Source organism: Phoenix dactylifera, chromosome 6 (genome assembly GCF_051530095.1).
Source record: "Phoenix dactylifera cultivar Ajwa chromosome 6, Ajwa_hap1_PhDact_Kaust_v1.1, whole genome shotgun sequence".
NCBI lineage: Eukaryota > Viridiplantae > Streptophyta > Magnoliopsida > Arecales > Arecaceae > Phoenix > Phoenix dactylifera.
This window is the reverse complement of record NC_143195.1, coordinates 25,500,001-25,514,041: the sequence shown is the minus strand read 5'-3', so window position 1 is coordinate 25,514,041 and position 14,041 is coordinate 25,500,001. Positions and strand designations below refer to the sequence as shown.

General features: G+C 38.8%; 2 protein-coding genes across 3 annotated transcripts; one reads left to right on the top strand and one right to left on the bottom strand.

The window, feature by feature from the left end:
• Positions 1 to 577: 577 nt before the first annotated feature.
• On the top strand, positions 578 to 3,735 carry LOC103696851 (alpha/beta-Hydrolases superfamily protein). 2 transcript variants are annotated; one of them, XM_088723461.2, is made up of 7 exons: positions 578 to 768; positions 888 to 1,063; positions 1,155 to 1,216; positions 1,432 to 1,546; positions 2,067 to 2,189; positions 2,776 to 2,947; positions 3,320 to 3,735. In XM_088723461.2, exons 1-7 carry the CDS (start codon positions 664 to 666, stop codon positions 3,506 to 3,508), a joined length of 942 nt encoding a protein of 313 aa, XP_088579587.1. In that variant the 5' UTR covers positions 578 to 663; the 3' UTR covers positions 3,509 to 3,735. The 2 variants fall into 2 exon arrangements, with proteins under 2 accessions (XP_088579587.1, XP_026656840.1); XM_026801039.4 differs by having other exon boundaries at positions 592 to 768; positions 1,155 to 1,210.
• A 1,859-nt stretch (positions 3,736 to 5,594) lies between these two features.
• On the bottom strand, positions 5,595 to 14,039 carry LOC103696852 (protein TRI1-like). Its single transcript, XM_008778574.5, has 2 exons — positions 13,683 to 14,039; positions 5,595 to 5,927 (listed from the first exon to the last, which is right to left on the bottom strand). Exons 1-2 carry the CDS (start codon positions 13,956 to 13,958, stop codon positions 5,802 to 5,804), a joined length of 402 nt encoding a protein of 133 aa, XP_008776796.3. The 5' UTR covers positions 13,959 to 14,039; the 3' UTR covers positions 5,595 to 5,801.
• Positions 14,040 to 14,041: the final 2 nt, after the last annotated feature.

The following is a 14,041-nucleotide window of genomic DNA, read 5'->3' as shown; positions in this document are numbered from 1 at the left end:
TGTAGGGAGGTACGAGGGGAGGTGCAGGCTTTGTGATCAGAGGTCCGAACTCCAGGGTGATTGCTGCTGGGGATTGCCAGCTGTTCGACATCTCGGTACCTGGGGCGGAGTTGCGAGCGGCCTGGTCGGGTCTGTGTTATCCGCGACATGTTTTGCAGACAAGGGAGGTTCTCCTGGAGGGGGATTCTATGACGATCATTGGTTGGATCCAGCAGGCCGCCGGGAGGGTCAGCGACTACCACCCGCTGCTGAGGGATATCCGGGCTGTGATTTGTGGTGGGATGAGTGTTCAGGCACGGCATGTATTTCGGAAGACCATTGGGGTGGCTGATTGGGTGGCATCGTTTATCGCCAATCATTCAGGGGATCATCTTTGGGTGGGTGAGGCGGAGCTGCCTCGTGCGTTATGGGATGTACTGTTTTTTGATTTTTTTGGTTATATCCGTATGCATTTTGCATTCGTTTTAGTGGGGAAAAAAAAAACCGTGAATCACGAGCACGTGCCGAAACCCAAACCCAAACCCATGTTCCCAAGCCGGAAGAATCAGTACGAATGACACCAGTTGGTCGCTGCGTCATTCCGTCATCTGTCGATCCACAATACACCAACCATCTCCCTCCTTTTCTTCCCCTGCTTCTTCCACTTCACACAAGCAAATCCTTATGTCTCTCCTCCCCACCCCTCCTGGCTCCGCTCTTACCACCCCCACCACCGCCGCCCCGGCCGCTGCCGCCGGCACCACCACTCGCCCCGCCGTCATTCTACCCGTTGAGCAGCTCCTCCTCATCTCCTTGCATATAACCATTTGCTTGCTTGCTTGTTTGCTAGCTTACTTGTCTCTGATGTCTGCCCAGCTGAGTTCCTGAGTGGTGATGGCATGTGGCAGGGGCTGGGGAACAACACAGGGGACTACCAAGGCCTGGCCATGACGCTGAGGGAGAGGTACGGCATCCCCTCCGTGGTGGCCAGGGTCTCCCGCTTCGACTGGCTCCGCAACGCCGCCGGTCTCCTCGACCCCAACTACTGGAAGGGCACCCTCCGCCCCCGCCCCGTCCTCGACTGGTACTACTACTGACTTATGCTGCTATCTCCATTAACTCTCATTATTTTTTTTATGAAGTTTTTGCTTTCTCTCATCCATTCCCATCACCAGGTATCTGGAAAGAGTCCACGAGGCCGTCTCTGAGGCCAAGCAGCTCTCTCCACAAGGTGAAGGTATTCATTATTCTCCGATCATTAGTCTACAATAAACTGCTCGCTTACTTTTAACAAGCTTCAAAGTATCTGCAGCATTTTACATAATGCTTACCCCTTGTTGCATAAAGTTCTCTTTTGGTTTCTTGGGTTTGGTTGTTCTTAGCTTATTTTTCTTTGCATGCTAGCATTTGATTATTGCATTTTGGAATCACAAGGGGTTCGAATTGTTGTAGGTGGGAGCTTATCATTGATAGGCCATTCGGCAGGGGGATGGCTCGCACGCGTCTACATGGAAGAATTCGGGCTGTCTCATATCTCTCTGCTGCTCACTCTCGGATCCCCTCACATGTATGATTTTGTTAGTGTATCATGTCTGCATATGCTTTTGCATTTTGCTTATTGAGTCTTGAAGTATGAATTATATCAAGTATCACTACAATTACCAGAAATTCACTATAGTTCTTGTCATTTATGTCCACTTTAATTTGCAAAAACATGGGGCAGCTTCTCGTGTGGTGTGACAGCTTTGGTTGTTGCTGTTTTTATGTTAATAATCATGATATCTTTGTTTTCCATCAAAATTGTAGTTTTACAATAGATATGAATGGCTAATATGCAGAGGATGTATAAAAACTATTCACTGCTTTGAATGATAACCATTACTCCAAGTTTCATTTGAGGACTCTAGCCTTTTTCCTTAACAGGTTTAAGCTATGGTATTTGCAGACTTTATTGAAGTAAAGCCATATTGCACAATGATAGTCTAATCTGATTATGCGAATTTCTGATCAAGTATCAGCCTTATCCTTTGTCATCCTATCCTCCACATATGACTGATAATGAGTGATAATTCCTCTGGTTATTTCAGGCCACCTCCGAAGGGCTTGCCAGGGGTCATCGATCAAACCCGAGGCCTACTGGATTACGTTGAAAAAAATTGTTCACCAGCTGTTTATACACCACAACTAAAATATGTATGTATTGCTGGAAGGTATTTCCACCATCTCCTTCATATGGGTAACTGTTATCGTATGCTTTGCAGCAATTTCCATATGTTCCTAGCATGTGTACCTCACGAATAGTACAAGGCAATGATGTTACACAGCATTTCAAGATAAGCTAATCAGTGTGAATTATCATGTGCATTGATTGCAAATTATGTTGAGGTTCACCCTGCGACTATACTACTTTGTGTATTTTTTTTCTGTTCTTTTGGATATTTCACTTCAGATAATACATAAGAGGCAACACCAAGCATGCCAAATCTTCTAGTATAGTTGTCTTTAAGATGGCGATATTAACTGAAGCAGGTTTAGGGTATTGTAGGTTCGTATAGAGTGCCCATTTGCTAATTTCTGCGTCCCAAAATTATATATGCATTTTTCTTGTGTATGTAAAGATGTGGGAGATACAAGCAACTTAGTTTGCAGACAATAATGTTTGTTTGATAAAGTAATACAAATAAATCAATCGGATTGACTAGACAGGAAGAAATTAATGTAACAAGAAAGTAAAAGATAATAGCAATTTCTACACAAGGATCTTGGATGTCTCAAAACTTCAGCTATTTTATGCAGGTATATCCAAGGTGCTCGTTTGGCTGGGAACTCAAATGTTACTTCTGGCATGAAAGCTACCATTGATAAGGATCAGGGAATGGCTGAATCAGATTCAAATGTTAGCGACAACAAATCCATCTCAGTTTCCCCAACCTTGCGTGCCCGCTTCGTTGGTCAGGGTTATAAACAGGTATATGGCAGCCTTTGGACAGATGTGTAATGCCTCAATTTTCATGTGTGAGCAACATCCATATGGTTGATGCTTCAAATGACCAAAACAAGCTATATCCATCAAGCTTTATCTCAAACTATTTATGTTTGGCATATGCTGATGCTGGTTCTAAGGCTGGATGAAACAGGTGGAAGGTTGATATTTGATTGGCAGCTTATTGTAAAATACTACCCAATGATATGAATCCTAATCTACACTATCTTAAGACATGCATCTCCTGTTGAAAGTTGTGTTCGTATAATGTCTTGCAAACCACCTTAGATTTCTTTCTGTTTTCACTTCCAGTTTTTCTCTTTCAGCATGCAGTAACAGCTTGCATTGTATTTGCAGGTCTGTGGGCAGGCAGATGTCTGGGGTGATGGTGTGGTTCCTGAAATGTCTGCCCATCTGGAGGGCGCACTAAACATGAGCTTTGATGGTGTTTATCACTCTCCTGTTGGTTCAGATGATACAATGAGGCCTTGGTATGGCTCCCCATCTGTGTTGGAGAAATGGGCCCATCACCTTCTGAATCCATAATTACCTACTCAAACATAAAAAGTATGAAAGGTGAAATCAGCAATTGGCTTATCTGGTTGTCTGTTGTTTTAGATGGCTGTATATATTTGCTGATGATTGTACAATCATTGGATATAATAGTTTCTGCTGCTACCATGGCTTAGGTGGTAATTGTTGAATTATCTTATTCAAGTAGATCAGCTGTCAGTCATGATGTTAATGCCCAATAAAATCCATGTTCAAGTGCATCATTCAGTTTAGCAGTAGGCAATGTGGTTGATAATCTTCGCGATCATATCAAGTTTTAAAGGGCTAGGAACCCTTTTATTTTCACTGATTTCACTTTGAATTCCTTAACTGATTTGCCAATGTAGAATAAATAATGAATGGGCTTCTTTGTAGCTTGACAAGAAAATAGAATGCTCCAAAGGTGTTCAATGTAATGAAATGGTCCTTGTGGGCTACACATCAGGTCAGAAATCAATAGAAGTCCTGTCGACTTGCTGATTCATACCTCCATGGTTGCAGGTTTTGAGTTTTAACTATTCAGGTGCCTTTTTGATGCACCCTGGAATCACTTTGAGTTATACTGGAGATCAAATGTGCTGCTGTGGTTTTGCTATGTTTTTGTTTCTCAACCTGGCTAGGGCCTATAAGATATCATCAGTGAAATCCTTCAAGCACTGGCTGAATGCAAGTTGGTCATAATCCTTAACAGAAAAGCAAATGCTATTGCATATGGTTGAGCAAAATTGGATGCTAATCTTCAGCATCGACACAAGGTCTGTGAATAATTTATGCAATATGTATACTGTGTAATAATGTATAATTCTATGTATGCTGATCATGGATGGGGTGACCTAGAAAAATTGGCTGAATAGCCTAATAATGTATATCCATGCAATTACCACTGCTAGAGAAAAAGAAAAAAACAGCTGACATTTTTCCCCTAATAAGACAATTTAGTGAGCTTTGCTGAGTTAATAATAGCCGATCGAGCTTCTCCTGCATCGCCAGATGTTTTATACAAGTGAAAGACTTATTGTGATGGCCTCATAAATTTGTTTGGTCACAGGATGCTGCACTTTGCTGCCTGTTCCCTGTGTGCGCATACTTTTAGCTTCACAGCTTCAACTTTCTCATTTGTTCACCCTACATCAAGATTCTTTGGTTAAAGGCATGCCATATCATTGCTCACTGTTTCCAATAGGTTTTTGATGGCATTTTTATTTGCCACTCCTGTTAATTTGTATTATCCCTCATCAAGGCCTTTGACTTAGTCTGCACATACACAAAACCATGTTTATTCATGACTTTGACTTGCTATAAATCAACTTATTATCTGCATGTTATTTTTCAGTAAGAACTTTTAATATTAAGTGTTCCTATCCTCTTAACTCTACGAGGCTATTGATCTAGCCTTATGCTTATATGTTAAATTCATACGGACAGTTTAGTCCCATAATTCCAAGAACATACTTGAGTTCATCATGGTTGAAGTAAACTCGCACTTAATCTGGTCGATATGAATTTCACAACAAACTTTAATCAATAGAACACTGACAAAAGAGTATCCCCAATCGTTGCAAATTGTGGAGGCTGAGCTTCTGGCACTGGAAAATATAAGAGATCATCTATAAAACCTGCAATACCTTTTATATACACACAAGAAGTTTGTGAATATAAGCTACCAAAAGACCTAGAAGAAGGAGATACAGATGGAACTCAGCTTCCCCAAACTAAAATAATCCTCGAGGAAAAGGCAAAGTACCTGTTACAATCAGCAGCTCTAAGCTATTAAGTAAAATTTTCATTAGTAAAATCTGATCTAATATTTATAGAACTAAAACTGCAGAAAATGCGATCTCTTATCTCAAGAAACTCCACCTACCAGGCAGTTCAACTAGCTATCTGACAATCAATCCATCAAACAGCTTTCCTGATTCAAGCGTACGCTCCCAATGATTGCTTTGGTTGTTCGCCACGGACACCACGTTTACCAATCCGGTCCCCTTAAAAGTCGAGTGCAACAGTGACCATCTAAACTAGGTGGTGCTACATGATGCACCATCCAAAGGAATTTGCCGTAGACTTGGAACTGTATATACGAAAGCTGGAATCACGACAGTAATCAAACTAAAGCAAAGACACGTAAAAGGCTGCCACATTTTGTACACAAATGGTAGTTAATTCAACTAAATCCTGGTCATAACAAGAAAAACCAAATTCTAAAAGGTCACGTTGACTGTTAGAACAAACTGAACGTGGATCACAAAAGAACACCTAAATTTCTGTTTTTGATAATTTAATCAGTTTAGCTAGATTTCTGAAAATGAGGGGTGATCAAACTTGCAATCTCCAACATCCCAACTTTGTCTCTCCCATCAAATAGGGTCTTCAGTTTCTCATCACAGAGAATCTCCCTTTTATTTGTTGGGTTCTGCAATTGAAAGATACATCTGATTAACACAAGATTAATAAAAAGAATATTTAACTCAAATCACGACAAGCATAAGCTAAATAAATACATCAGACAAGGAATAACCAATTGACAGCACAATTTATTTACGGGGGAAAATGCCAAAGCCTCCCAGGGTCCCACCTGGATGACCTAATACCCCAGGTCTCAGTCATTACTATTAGCTTTGCACAGATTGACACTCATACCTTGGATCTATTTCCTGCAGCACAGGGTGCTGCACCTACATCAAAATCTCTCTGGAATCTCACCCATTCCATGTGCTTAAAGATTGTAAGCAGTGAACAAGCAACGAGGGGTTGTCTAGTGCCCCCAAGGGTGGTCGGGGTCAGAGCAGCCATTAGATAATAATTTTGAAAGAAAAGAATATAAGGAGGCATCTAAACAATAATTATAATCCAAAAAACCAACATCATACATCTAATAAAGTCTAGCAAGTCAACAGGAAGCACCAATTTGGCAACATTCAATAATCAATACTAGTTCATAAGTCTATCTCACCTTCTATATTCGAATATACTACAACATTATGGTTTCTCAACTTGAATAACTTAATTATGGTTTCTCATTAAATGAAAGGAAATAAACGTACAAAGAGGTTCTTCTTATGCATGGGATTCATGAAATGCTTCTTGAGAACAAGTCTAGAAGACAATGCCAAACATGCCCTCCATGTGACTTTCATCAAGGCCAACAGCTGTCTCTTTCCAAGAAATTTCAACAAAATTGTAATCCAATCATGCTCTAACAAATACACTAATCCAATGTCAAAACCAAGTAACAAATAAAAAAAGCTATGGATTATATCAATTCACAAAATCTTTTCTGGGAGAGAAAGGGAGGGAAAACCCATTTGAGGTAAAATAACCAAGTCCAGATACTTCGGGGTGGGCAACTCAAGACTCAAACACAGAATTTCCTCTTAAGGGGTTTGATAATTGGAGCATCGCACCAATTGATATAGAGAGTCTAAGAAAGAATATCGAGCAAGAGGATCTTCGGGCGTCAAGACTGAACCGATAGATGGCAGGAATTTCAGCTCAAACCTTAAATTTTTAATAAAGGTGAACTATATAAGAAATTTTCTAAAGGGCAGAGCACCAGGGAAAAGTAGGGCTTAACCAATGATGTGGGGATCCGAGGCTCGAATAGAAACATAAGTGAAAAACCACGGAAAATTATGGAAGAGAGTGGATGGGCAAGCAAAAGGAAGATAAATATGGTCCATACTCCAGGTGGTTTCAGACCAACACTGACCCTAACATTTGAGAGAACGAGGAAAAAAAAAGAACATAGTTGTTACAGGTGCTCACCCAAGCACCTAGGCGTTGCCTGGCAAGGCCTTCCTGGATGGCCTGTTTACACCCGCTTGGGCTATTGACCATCACCTGTATCGCCTAATTTGAGTGGGTGGTTGCTCAGCCCATCCCACACTAGTTCTCACTCGAGTTCTAGCGCAGCCCAAGCGGCTAGCTTCTGGGTTCAACCAAATTGGAAGGAAAAACAAACCTAAACCAAGAACAAATGGTGCAATCCACTCTGTACCTGTCCCTTCTCATTCTAAACTAGGGAAAGAAGATGGCTTTTCTCTCCTGCCTCTCCACTCTCTAATCTCCTTGAATGATGGTTAATGGTGGCCAACGAGGGTTAAAAAAGGGTTGGCAAGGGTTGATGGCGGACAGCATGTTTCTCTCTCCCTTCTATCTCTCCCCCTCTTTCTCCCATATCCTTTCTTTCTATTTTCTTTTGGGTTGTCGTCGATGCTGTTAAACCTACAAGGAAATCGGTTGGTCCAAGCCTCCAAAGAAGAGGGAGTTTTGTGTTTTTCTTAACTTTTTCCTATTTTCTACCATGGCTGTGAGAGAGGCGGAGAGCATCAAATACTCTTGCAAGGCATTCAATTTTCCAATTAGTTTGTATGTTAAAACTATTTGGGTTGTTCAATTCCAGTGGTAGGGATCAGGTAAGCATTCTTTTGTACTTTGACTATACTTCAAGATTGTATTGTAATACTCTGTTAGAATTATTTGTTATAGTTATTTTGCTCTACATTGTAATTTTTTGTTTTGTTTTATATTTTCTCAGTAGTAGGAACTAGTAAAAGAGGGAAAGATTGATTGTTTTTGTTGTATACAAAGGAAAAGGGGGGATATTTCAAAGAGTAAACTCCAATTTATTTTACTCTGTTCTATAAAGTGGTGATAGAGGAAAAAGTTGAAAATTATGCTCTATTTTTTATTTCAAATCCTCTTAGTTTTTATTCTCTGGTTTTGTTATTCTGTCATCTCCTAGAAAGAGGAAATTTAGCTTTATTTTCATATTTCTATTGTGCTCGACGATTTGAGCTACGACAACAATGTTACCATATTCGCTGAATTTAGTATAGATAATAAGATCGTGATAGACTAGAAAGTTTTATTAGATTTAAATGTAACTGGTGCATTAATTGTTAGCATATATCTTAGAGTCGTACTTTCGGATAGTCTATTAAGAACATCACAAGTTTTTATCAAAATTGAGATGCATGAAGACAAATTATTTTGGAAGATCTGTACAAATTTTTCACCTGGGAGGTTGCCATATCGCCTAATCTATCATCTAGGCTATAGGAGGGTGCATCACCTAGGGTTGCCTGAGCTATTTGACAACTATGGAAAAAGTATGGTAAACCACACTCACTCTAAATAGCCTCACATTGAATCTCGGACCATCAAGGGAAATCTCATATGTAAAAAAAGATGCTTTCATTTATTACCAGGAAGCATGGATACTTCAAAAAATACTACCCATGACTGTATCTAATACATATGAGATATGAATATAGCCAGCTATTGTTCTGATTCAGGAAAAAAGTATCGTAATTATTTTATGATTAAAACAGGATTTGGATACTCCTAGGAGATGTCTAGATAATCACAGATACCTCTAGGATACATCCCAATAATTGTGGATACTTCTAGGATACGTCTAGATACTTCCTAGAAACTCCTAGGACACTTGGATATTTATCAATGTGTTCGTACATTACCAGGCATGGATCAAGCAAGTTTGGAACCTGGACCCAATAATTTAAAATGATTTATTACCTACCCTCTTTTTCTCTCATGCTCTTAATTAAGGTCATATTTTCTTTTTTTTTTCTTTTTCTCTTCTTCCTCCAAATCTTTTTTCTTTTTTGTGTTTTTTCCCTTCATTCATCTCTACCATGACCAGAAACCCTTTGCTTTTAATTTAAATCTTTGTTATTATCATCCATGTGTATCACAAGATGGGTAGGTTACAAAGCAAAGTTGGAGGATTGTGCCCTAATCTTTCTTTTTGAGATAGCATAATATTTTTTGCATAGGATTTTATTATGATATGGCATTTTGTTTACATGTTCCTGCATTTTTTTGGATAATAGATTTTCATTGTGTTGCTAGCTTGTTGCATTTGTTCTTATTTGGTTCCAGCATTTTGATTCTTGTTAGTTTTGTTTCTGACACATTGAATCTTTGCTACCGCTATTCTTTTCTATTCATATATTTTACTGCATAAATTCTCATTAGCTTGCTGCATTTATTTTAATTCTGTTGCTGTCTTGTTGCATTTATATTTCCAGGATATAGAATTTTGTTGCCTTTATGACTAGTAACTTGCATATGTTTACAATATTTATTTTTATTATGTTGTTATATATTTATTGATCTTTTATTTTGTGAACTATCGTAGAACATCTGATATTGAATGCTACTATATGGTGTTCTATGATAAACCAAGCATGCCTGTTGGATGTTTTGTAGCTTATATGTAAAAAATATTTATTTATTATCATAAACTATTTTTTTAAGATTTATTGTATTGGTTCAACCATATCTTGTTGTATCCATATCCATGATTCCTAGATTCATTATCATTACATTACATGAAAATCTGAGGAGGGAGCCACTTGTGATAAATGACCTAAAAGTGGCTTGTGACAAAAGAGAACCTCCCCTTAGATTTAATTATAACTCAACCCCTATTTCATGCCCAAGTAACTTGTTGACCAAGTAAACATAAATTAAAATAGACATTGTTTCATACAAAAGCCACTTAACACCTATGCAGAATTAAAAAAAAATTACTAGGAATTGAATGGATCTAACTAATGACTCAAACAATAAAGCTAAAACTAATAAGACTCAAATAATTTAACTGGCTATGACTCAATTGACTCGATGCAAGCACTCGATCAACACTTGAAGTTCTTTGACAACAGCATCACTCAATTCACATAAAATCACAAAGGGGAGAAAACCCTTATCCTTTACCCACTATTATTGAGGTTGATTATTTTTCTACACCTTGTTGTTTGTACTCCAGCACTTTGGGTTAACGAAAGCATCTTGCCATACCTAAATGATATATTTGCCCCTAAAAGTAGAAAAGCTTTTTCTAATTGGCTCTTAATGCATTCTCCCCGCTGTCTGTGGCTTCTCCCATGCTGTCCCCACCAACTTATAACCAAGCTCTCCTTAATTTGCTGATACCTTTATCATTCCTTTGAGAATTCTATTGATCTCAGAGAGAGAGAGAGAAAGAAGAAGAAGAAAAAAGTAGTTCAATCAAGGTAAGAACTAGCCCCATCCAATGGGCCAAAACAGTAAGGAACCATTTGCTCAAAAAATGGTAAGACAGCGAGAAGGCAAATGATTGCTCAAGGAATATATTAAACTAGCATTATTTGTGATGAAAAAGATTAAATCCTATTATCACTTTTCTCAAATATATATAGTTGAGGTGCACTTGTTCAAAACCCGAGGTATGACATTAAAAAAAAACACTACAGTCTTTAAAGCCTACTCAGCTAGAATAGGGATGTACTGAATGAAGTTTGTAGATAGAGTTTTTGTGCGTTTGGTGACTTCTTGTTTTTCTAATCTTTAAAGAAAGATGGGAAACTCATCAGCTTTCATTTCAAAAAGGCAGCCAACGAAGCTATTAGGGACTTCCATAATGGAGGTGATAAGTCAGCAGGAGTTGACATCAATAAAGAACAAGTGCCTTATCCAACTCAAAGATAAATATTCTTACTAAAACTATCCAAGAAAAAGCACAAAAGCCTCAAACAGACCCCTGTGCAACAAAAGAGAACCATGGTACAGACAAAAAACAAGGGCAAAAAGACACAAAAGCATGGTATGGCTGACAATCAACATCCTATGTAATCAACATACGAGGGGCTCAAAGAAGCTGTTGTGCTTGTCGACCACTCTCTTCAAAGGTCTAAGGACCCCTCCTCTGCTCTCCTCCAGGGATCCTTGTTCTCCATACTCATCTTACACTGATGATTATAACTTCTGTAAATTATTTGCCAATTGGGATCTAGTGCCTCTCCTCTATTAAAAGATGAGAAATGAATCCTTCTGCAGTAACAATCAAATAGGGTTTCTGCCTGAAGTGGCAAATACATCATTTAGGTGTCGTTAGGAACATCCCATTACTTAATGCAGCGACATGCAAGCTATCAGTGATTGAGAGCTATATAAATTTTCCAATCACAAAATCTTCACTAACATGCATTTTGAAGTTTTAGCAATGGAATCTTTAAAAATTCCAGTTCAAACACAGAAGAAAAAAGAGAAAGAACGGTACATTCCAAATAATTTATATGAGAATTTTTGTTACAACCGATAAATATCATAACATGTCATATCCCCTGATTAAACCAAGATCACAACAAACAAACCTAGCACTAATAAAGTCATTTGAACTAAACAACATTCATGAGAATCATTCATGGGGAAACCATTTTCTTCAGAAACAAGAAAAAAATAGCAAAAAATCTAGATATACCATCCAGTATATATGTAGCACAAACTACTCCCTCAACCAGCTTGCCAAACACAAACAAAATTATGGACATGTGAAAAGAAACTCGTACAAAATCATGTAATGTATAAAGCAATTACATTGACAAAAGCGGAGAATAACACAACTGAAAAACAAAAACAGAACAACAAGTTATAGTTACATCCTAAGATGATACAGGAATGGAACTCAGATGAACAAAAAGCTACAACCGCAAATATGGGCCTAAAGAGAACCCCAGTATCAATTAAGCCGCAAATCTAATTACAAATTTGCAATGCACATCTCAACGGACATGCACACTAACTCTCTTCAAAATATTTTTTCTAAAGAGGAAGCCTGTTTTACTAAAACTTACCACGAAGTTGCAAAAGTGACAGAATTTAGTGTTTTTTATGTATCCGTCCTGGTTCTCATCTTTTGAGAAGCTGGCCATAAATTGTCAGCCTTCAGGAAGTAATACCCTTAACTATTCCTAGTGTCACATAGATGAAACTGGGAAATCTGCATCGTGAAATTAAGAAGAATCTTGATGAAGGCAGAAAATCCATTGCCTTTACTAAAACATCACTAGTTAAAATCTGTATCAAGATAAAACTTAAATGTATTACCAGACAGACAACTTTCAACTCTTGTCCATATTGTCATTAAGGTAACTTAACGAAGTTATTAGTATCATCCAAACATGCGATTAAGTGGATGCTATTACTTCCCTTTCTTCTTTGTACAACCATTTTTCCATTTTAGTGAAAGAAAATTGGAATGCTCAAATACTTGGGTTAATAAATTATAAAGCGAAATAGCATCATTTTCACAAGGTTTATACTATCTGATTTACATTCAAATGTATATCCATATCATTAATATCTGATTCACAATCCATATGCATTTGAAACAAAGATAGGCGCAAATGATAGCATCTAACCATTATTTATATCTGTGTTCGTATTTGCCAAATAAAAGTGGATACAAATGTGAATATATCAACATTTTTTATTTTTTTTCAGCGCCACCTGACTCTCTCTCTCCACAAAACCCTCTTTTCCCTGCAAATATTTGCCACCATGACAAGTATTTTTAAGTTGGCATTAAAGCAGGGTTGGATTTTAGAAACACTTAGTTGATCACACACCCGTAATAAAAAAAAAAAAAAAAAAAAAAAAAAAAAAAAAAAAAAAAACTCCACTCTAAGATTTCCAACTATGGAGGCCTTTCTAATCTCTAAAAATAGGCTTGCACATCCTGTCGGAAAGCTCACAACAATATAGACCCAAGCCCTCACCCATCATACACAACTTTATTTACACATTAAATCTTGTTCCGTTCGTTTCACGCAATTTCACCTCCATTAACATCTGACGCTTCACAGAATGAAATTTAAGTGTCATCAACATACTGATACTCGGATTATTTTGCATTCATTGCTTCTCTTCCTTCTTCTCCTTCGTCTATGTTAGCACCTAAAACTAACATATAAGAGCAACTAGCACTTAGCAGCCCGTGGCCGCATGGAAACGAGATGAACCAAATCAATCGAGTCATCGACAATCAAACTTTTCAAAAGCTATGCAGAACAGAAAGGAACTTTTTTAAAAAAAAGGTTCAGCTAACAAAATAATCATGTTCGCAATTCCATTATCACTTTTAGGCAGCATCCGCCAAGCAGCTCGTGATGTAAGCCAAAGCCTGGCAACTACGACGATCTTCCAAATAGCACAAAAGCATGAAACCTTAGCGAGTTTATTTTACAAACATCTTTTCTAAGGAGTCGGGGCCAAAATCAAGAAATAACAAATAAAACAACAAGAAAGACGCGGGATAAAATTCTTAATAAACGAGGGGGGGGTGGTGTGGAACGTGAAAGAGGGAGGAGGCGTAGAGTACCTGGAGCTGGTTCAGCTTGATGTGCTCCCAGATCTTCTTGACGACCTCGGGGCGCGAGATCTCCAGGGCGCCGACGAACTTCCTCATGGCGGGGGAGACGGGCAGCGGCCTGAGCATCGGGTTGTTCTTGGGCTTCGCCGCCGCCGCCGCCGCCGCCGCCCCTTCAGCCTTAGGGGCGGCCGCCGCCGCCCCTTCAGCCTTGGGGGCGGCCGCCGCCTTCACCCAGGTCCTCGCCGTTTTCATCAGAACCCGACAGCCTTCAAAAACCCGAGACATCGCTCCGCTCCCTTTCTCTGTGTCTCACGACGGAATTGAAGCAGAAAATATGGTTTCCAGTCGTACTTCTTGCCTCGTGTAGC

What these genes read in the sequence shown, in the direction of transcription:
- LOC103696852 (XM_008778574.5), bottom strand. Translation starts at nt 13,958, where the DNA reads ATGTCTCGGGTTTTTGAAGGCTGTCGGGTTCTGATGAAAACGGCGAGG. An exon ending in TCAAGCTGAACCAGCTCCAG is followed by an intron (nt 5,928 to 13,682) that starts GTACTCTACGCC and finishes TTTCAATTGCAG; the next exon opens with AACCCAACAAATAAAAGGGA.
- LOC103696851 (XM_088723461.2), top strand. Translation starts at nt 664, where the DNA reads ATGTCTCTCCTCCCCACCCCTCCTGGCTCCGCTCTTACCACCCCCACC. An exon ending in CCCCGCCCCGTCCTCGACTG is followed by an intron (nt 1,064 to 1,154) that starts GTACTACTACTG and finishes TCCCATCACCAG; the next exon opens with GTATCTGGAAAGAGTCCACG. An exon ending in TTGGTCAGGGTTATAAACAG is followed by an intron (nt 2,948 to 3,319) that starts GTATATGGCAGC and finishes TTGTATTTGCAG; the next exon opens with GTCTGTGGGCAGGCAGATGT.